A 7,042-nucleotide genomic window follows, 5' to 3' on the forward strand; every position below is an offset into this window, starting at 1 on the left:
AAAGAAATTAAAAATATGTAACTTAACAAGCTGATGCAGTTTTTGGGGAGCCAGCATCTTAGCTATGGAGAAAAGCGTGCTCTGTTAGAGAAAGAATCAAAAGGGCATGAATGATGGAAGACAGCATGAACTCCACTGACTGATTATCCCTGGAGAGTTGACAAAAGATCAAGAAAACAGAGCTAAACCTGACTGAAGTTGTTTTGGGGGGAGTTTTTTGCATAAAGGTTTTCTAGTTCAGATTCTGATATTTAGAGATAAGCTGGAGAAATAATTTGTGATTATGAAGGAAAGATTTCTCTTTGTTTCATTATTTCCACTCACCAAGTTAAAATTCCACAGGAAAGAGACACATTTCTTTGGCTAGTCAAGCTACATCATTGCTTGTGTGAAAATGTGCTGACATTTTGCAGAATGTCTTAGTTATCATTATGAAAACAATTACTAGTATCTTTTTCTTCTATTAGACGATTGTTTCCATGTTCCAAAGCCAAATAAAAACTTACTGAAGGTGGTACTAAGCTATATGATATCTGCCAACAAAGTCATTAATGTATCTGAGAGAACAGATAAAGGTCAAAGCTGAGAACAGAAAAGTCCTGTCTGATTTGATGGAGCCCTTCAGTTACTCGGGTGGTTAAAACCCCCGGTGTTCTGGTTGTTTGGAGTTTATTTCTGCTTTTCATGACCTCTGAGTAGTCTTTGGCTATTGACATTCTCTTTTGTGGAGTTTGTGTATGTTCTAGAAATGAGCTTTTGGAAGTATTTTTAATTCCAAAGACTGAGTTAGTAGTCTATCATTATGATTTTTTGGGGTTTTTTACCTTGTGCGTAAAATAAAGATGTAAATGTAAAAATTGCTTCTAAACTCCCAAGAGTTGCTCTGAGTTGTCACAATCTAAGGAACACCTTAGATTATATGCTGTATAAAGGCAATGAAGTTTCAATACTTGAGTTGCAGTCTAAGCCACCCTATGATTTTTCTGAATAGTGATGTTTGAATATAATGCTTGGTATCAGTTACTGCTTTGAGTACCTTCCATTCAGAGCAGAAAACTGCTTGATGAATCAAGTGATACTATTGCAAGAGAAGAAAAGGGATCTCTGCTTTTCTGCAAAAGCTGCCTGCAGCAATTGTGGAGAAAATAGTGGCAGATAATGACATAAAGGTCATTTTATTGAGAATAAGCTACATAGAATTTGGTATAGATGTCATACCTTTCGCTTTCCTGAGGCTGTGGGTAAACACTTGACCATAGTATGAGTTACAGAGGCTAGGACAGAATGATTTTTACAGGTTTTCTTTCTTTACTAGCTATATTTGTTAACCCAAAACATGCAGGTTTTCATCTGATTCAGCATCTCTCCTTGTTGTATTAACATAACAAAATTTACATGCTAACCCAAATTTTCAGGCAGGTAGTAAGTCTCATACCTTTACATGTTCTTGGTTCTCTCCAACTAGGTTTAAAAAGATGCAGTGTGCCTATTCTCTAGTATGAATACAGACAAGGGGAGGAAAATTAAAACTGTTTAGCTGTCTTGAAAAGAGTATTTTACTATTTTCCATAGAGTATTCTGTGAGCATGCAGAACTCCAGTACTTGTTTGATATACTTTTGTCATTACAGACTGTAACTAGTAATCCCTCCTACTTTCACACAACTTCAAATGTATACGTTTTAAACAAAACGAACAAACAAAAAACCCACAGCAAAAAAAAAAAAAAAAAAAAAAAACATACAGGAAAGGGCTAGTTTCAACTGGGAGTTCAGATACTATGTACTTTTAAATAGCTACAAGCTACTTTGTTTTGGACCTCATCTTTTAGGATTTTTCCTAAATGGTTACCAACTGATCTTAGGGCAATTAAGTAGTGAAAACAAGTTAAAACAGACTAACTCTCATACCCATATTATGTCTTCTGCTTTACCACCAAATTGTGAGAGCTTGTTGATTATTTATTTTATCTCTAGGTTAAAAAGTTTAGCACTCTCACTAGGTTCCAGCCAAAATCCTCCTCTATTAGAAAATAGTGAAATATTTTCTTAATGTTTCTGGACTAGTACAGGGTATAGCTGTCTAAGAACACTAATTTTGTTCTGGTTAGACTTTTCGCTAAAGCATAAATCTGAACCTTAGTATAGATATCAGCCAATCTCTGTCATCAGCATACTTTATTTTTACTGCTTTCCCATGTATCTTGCAGTATGTGTAGCCCGAGTGTGGCAAAAAAAGCCCTTCCTTTTACTCTCTGCACACATGGAAAGACTAGTTTTCCTAATCAAGAAAGTACAGTTACTTAAGCAGCTGTGTAATCTTTCTTTGCCAAAGCAGCATTTCCACTGTATGTAAGACTAAGTTCAGTGTACAGGGCTTAAGTTAGAGGTGATGTTTCTTTAGTCACTTGAAAGAAAGAGGCCCTCTTCCCAAACTCCATGTTACTAATGTGAGTAGCTTCAGCAGGTACTTCCTCCACTGCTCTATCCTATACTTAGGGCAAGCTAATAAGGGGATTGGCCCTAAACAGCTTCCTAGCAAATTACTGTCTACTCTGTAAATAATTACACAACTAAAAGCTGGACATTTGCTAATGAGAACCTGAGTAGCATTAGCAAAGCTTAAGGGTTATACTCTTGAATATTTTAGTTGGAGGACTTTGGATCTCCCTTTTTCTTAATTGCTCAAGAGTTTAGGGAAGACAGAAATGCATGACAACTTTTTATTTTTGTATCAAGTGCAACATTGCAAGGAACAGATAAAACTCAGTTTACTAGTCCCATAGTATACAGAACTGAAAAACGCATTCTGCCATGCTGTAGGCACTGTGCGTAAGAACCTGGTCAAAATTTCAGTGCAATTGTGACTGGAAGAGCAAAGCAGTGCTATTACTGTTACAGCTGTATGTATCCCAGTGTCATTTATACATTTATGGTAAAGCAGAATGGCTACCACTCCAGTGTATGAGCAATCTCATGAATTAGATTTTACATCTAAAACAGCAAGCAAAGGAATCAATGCTAATCACCTTAATGAGGTGAGGCAACAAACCCAGTTTCAGGAATATCTTGAGCCAATTGATCACAACAGAAAAAAATTTAAGCTGAAAATACCTGGTTTTATCTAGTAGGGAGAATTGGAAATTGGGCAGTAATAGGTGGCCCAAGGAATTCTGCTTCCTAGCTTTTGCTCAGTCTTCATCTGTAGCACTGCAGAGGCCTTCAGCCAAGGAGTTTTTCATCAAGCTACTAGCAAGTGTAACTGACCACCATCTATACCTTTCTAGCTGTTAGTTCTGGAACAAGTCCTTGCATGACCACTGTTTGAGACAGGCATTTCTACTGAAGGTAGGTATCAAGTTTCTTCTTGATGTTGTCAAAGGAATCCACTCCCATATAGTCAGCTTGGCCCTGTTCCCACCGTTCCTTGCGTTCTTCTGAAGATTCAGTTGGTAATACTGGTGATACTGATAAGTGGGACACTGCCTCTGTAACTTCTGCCTAAAAGGAAAGGCAGAGTAAAAATACAGAAATACTTTGCATAGCTAAAGTGAGCAACAGGCCATAGAAGAATGGGACAACAAAGTAGATGTTCTCATGCGCAGTAGCAAGCATTGCCAATGGGCAGGGATTGTGCAGCTTTCCTAACAAAATAACAAAGCAGAGTTACAGAAGTTAGCAAGGGGAAAAAAAAATTAAAGTTCTTCATACCTCTCTACAGAAGCCACAAGAGAAAGCCAGAGTATAGACCAAGCCCGATAGCTGCAAATAGTTTGTTAGAAAGATGCAAGATTACCAAGAGAAAGCACATCTTAAGAGACCATTAACTTTGGTATTGGGGAGGTTGAGAACTTAAATTGGCCCGTGTACTAAGCTAAGACTTAAGAAGTCTGCAGTCAGATGCAAGCTACTAAACTCTAATGAGTTAGAATCATTACTTTGGCTTTAATAATTATTGGGATTCATCATTGCCATTTTATGTAAGTATTGATTCTCTAGTTATCCTAGGTTTGCCTAAATTTGTTTCACCATGAAAGATCTGTATGTACTTATTTGCATGCTGAACTGGAGTTCTGCTTGAGAACCTTATTAGCTGCAACACATTAAGAGTTAGGGCCCTTCTCTGTATATGTTAAAGAAGTTACTACAGTACAATATCTGGTGCAAGGTTAGCTTCTTACTAAGTTTGTTTTAGGCAAGCATACAGCTATGTTCAAGACCACTATAGCATGCTTCTTTTCTGTGGTATTTTTTATTCCAAGCTTAAAAGAGCAAAACCAAAATACCCTGCAACCCCCAAACTAAAACACACCCATGCTATGAATTGGACAGAGGGAAGCGAAATCACTGCAATGGTAAATAACCCATCATCCATACTTGGGTATGGACATACAAGATTATTAAAGCACCTACCATGTTTACACCTGTAGTAATTTCTTTAACAATTCCATGCTGTTCTAATAATGGTAAAACATCAGCTATGTAGGTATCCCACCACATGTTGAGGAATTCTGGGTGAACTATTTTAGGGTCGTCCATGTTGCCTTTTATGCTTTTTGTTCTGGAGTCATATGTGTAGTTCCATGGCTTTGTGCTTCCCAGGAAATGCACCACTTTAGTATTTGCACCAAACCTGTTGGACAGAAACATTTTGGAAGCCATTTTATATATGTGTCTAGAAAATGAGTTTTGACTGGCAGACAGGTTTTTTTTTAACCTGCAGTTTCTCTATTTGTCCAGAAAACAGAAATATGAATATACTTAAGAGGCTAAATGCTAAATCATCAAACTGCCAATGCCTACTGGGACTGAAAGCATTGCTATAAAACAGAAAAAATGCAAACTGAATTCTACATTACACTAGTCAGAATACAGCCAAAACTTAATGATCTGGACTATTTAAATACTTACAGCCAACTCAAGTCTTTAGAGTGGTGTCCATAGCTCAGGAGAGAGCAGTCTCAAGCAGCCGTTGCAATCGAAACTGGTTTTAAAAGTGAAAAAGATTCTACTCCAAAGTCAGCAAGCCAGAGAGTTAGGCATTACATGCATTAAGTAGAGAAGGGTCAGTGTTGAGTTACCCTTTCAGTTTACAGCACCGTGAAATGGATCATTGGAAGGCCCTGCTGCAGGAAGACCATTTTCCTGCAAAATAATAGCTTTGTATAACCTAGTAATTTCAAAGGACTCCTGATTCTGGTGCAGCAGGGTCCTGCTAGACAACCATTATTTCCTAAATAACCTTAGTTTAGGCACAGGGCAGGGGTTGGTGGTGGGTTTTTGTTTCTTTTAAAAACCATTTTAACTTAGTTTTCAATATGGACTTCTAGTTTTGTTATCAGTATGTTCTTCTGCATGAAAAGGGCAGATGAGATGTGCCTCTTCTCAAGTAAAGAACTTAACAGTAGCAGAAACAACACTCATTTCTCTCTTCTACAGTTCCAGAACTGGATTTCAGCTTGAGTAAGTTTTGTGAACAAGTAGTACCAGTCTCTTGAGTAACAGTGACTGTCTTGCCTAGTTCAATTTGTATCACTTTACGATTTCTTCTCAGCATAATATGACTGAAACGGATAATAATGCCGAAGCAGTTTGTCTAACATTTTGTTAAGCACGTGCCGGTCAGCTTGACCAGGACTCAGGTGTTTAAGCAGTGTTACATATGGAAACAATACAGGTGTGTTTCAAAAGCTGTAGAATATTGAAACCAAGGCGGTATGCATTGGGGTAGGAGGGAGGTTCCCCACTATTGTAAGATCCTTGACTATATTTCAGTATTCATGTTCAATGTTTTGAACACAACTGATCTTATTGCAGAATGAAGACCCACATGTGTGTGAAACAAGGCCAAATATTTGCAGTAGCCGCAAGAAAAAAAAGCGTCTTCAAGAGGTCAGTTACTGGGCTTTAACTTTAAATTCTGCCTGTCAAGATTTGGCATAAGAGGGCAACATTAGTTTTATTAGCTGTCACAGTACTAAACAACCTAAGTTTTCTTCATCTTAGACTGCTGCTGTTCTGAAGAAACTTGTTACTGTTCAAAAATCAAGGCTATTTAAGCAAGAGAATGCCTAAGAAGTGTTACGCTACACTGGCTGCAAATGGGTAAGTGTACTCTTGATATTCTGTACACTTATGGCCAGAACAACAGTTGGCAGATGCCAAGCTTCTATGATACTTTCAGTATCTGCTTTCTAGATACCTTCTGGATCCGCAATACTTTATTCTGACATTTAAGCTCAACTGTTAGGAAGCTTTATGCCCACACTGGCCTCTGCAACTAATCTCTTTCCCCATCTCCCAGAAAAGTCCTTCATCAATGTTTTGAAGTTAGAGAGCATTTGTCATGAATTGGCATTTTCCTTTGGAAAAAGGATTACCGAGGCTGCTGTGAAATCTAGTCTCGCTGTACAAAGCTGCAAAAACTTAGCTATTGATGTCAGTAGGTTTAAATTTCAGTATATTCCAACTGCTGGTTATCAAGAGCATAGCTGCTGATCTAACCAAGGGAAATTATTCCACAGGGAATTTTACTTACAAGGGCTACATTTCCAGCATTCTGCTTTTGAAGGTCTGATGAGTTCTGTTAGGCAACTGATTCAATCAGCTAAATGGAATTTTTGTCAGGAGCCCCTAGATCCAAGTGTTTTGTGGCAACAAGGTAATTTGTACAATTAAGGTCGTGCGACGAACAGACAGCCATGGAAAGAGGACGTACTTTACAATAGATGTTAGCTTATCAAATGCTATTCAGCCAGTTAGTCATTCTGAGGCTTGCATATATTTCTTTAAATAAGTGTTCCACTTTTAGCATGACAAGATTCCAGATGGTATTCTGATCACAAGACACAGTTTGATCTTGAGCCAGCAACAGTCCTGCTTATGCTAGCCACTGCTTTAGACACTAGTAACCTGATGTCATTCAGAGATCAGATTGTTTTTATGCAATTGGTGCTTTCCATCCCCCTTGCTCTCATCTTCTGCAGCTCTTAATAGATAAAAGAGTTTCTGTATAACATTTCAGCTTCCCTTGCTTCCCCCCCC

The 7,042-nt window shown here is 38.0% G+C and overlaps 1 protein-coding gene across 5 annotated transcripts in view; it reads right to left on the reverse strand.

The window, feature by feature from the left end:
* Positions 1-208: 208 nt before the first annotated feature.
* The window catches only part of GYG1 (glycogenin 1), an 18,636-nt gene continuing 11,802 nt past the window's right edge, over positions 209-7,042 (reverse strand). For 2 of the 5 annotated variants that reach the window (XM_027891888.1, XM_027891885.1), the window contains exons 6-8: positions 4,412-4,631; positions 3,710-3,760; positions 209-3,499 (exon numbers count right to left, since the gene is read on the reverse strand). In XM_027891888.1, coding sequence (XP_027747689.1) covers positions 3,338-3,499; positions 3,710-3,760; positions 4,412-4,631 — 433 coding nt within the window. In that variant the 3' untranslated portion in view covers positions 209-3,337. The other 3 variants (XM_027891889.1, XM_027891887.1, XM_027891886.1) reach the window with 3 other exon arrangements.

The sequence above is a fragment of the Empidonax traillii genome, unplaced genomic scaffold (assembly GCF_003031625.1).
Source record: "Empidonax traillii isolate 1590-97213 ecotype Southwest subspecies unplaced genomic scaffold, ASM303162v1 scaffold334:size599637, whole genome shotgun sequence".
NCBI lineage: Eukaryota > Metazoa > Chordata > Aves > Passeriformes > Tyrannidae > Empidonax > Empidonax traillii.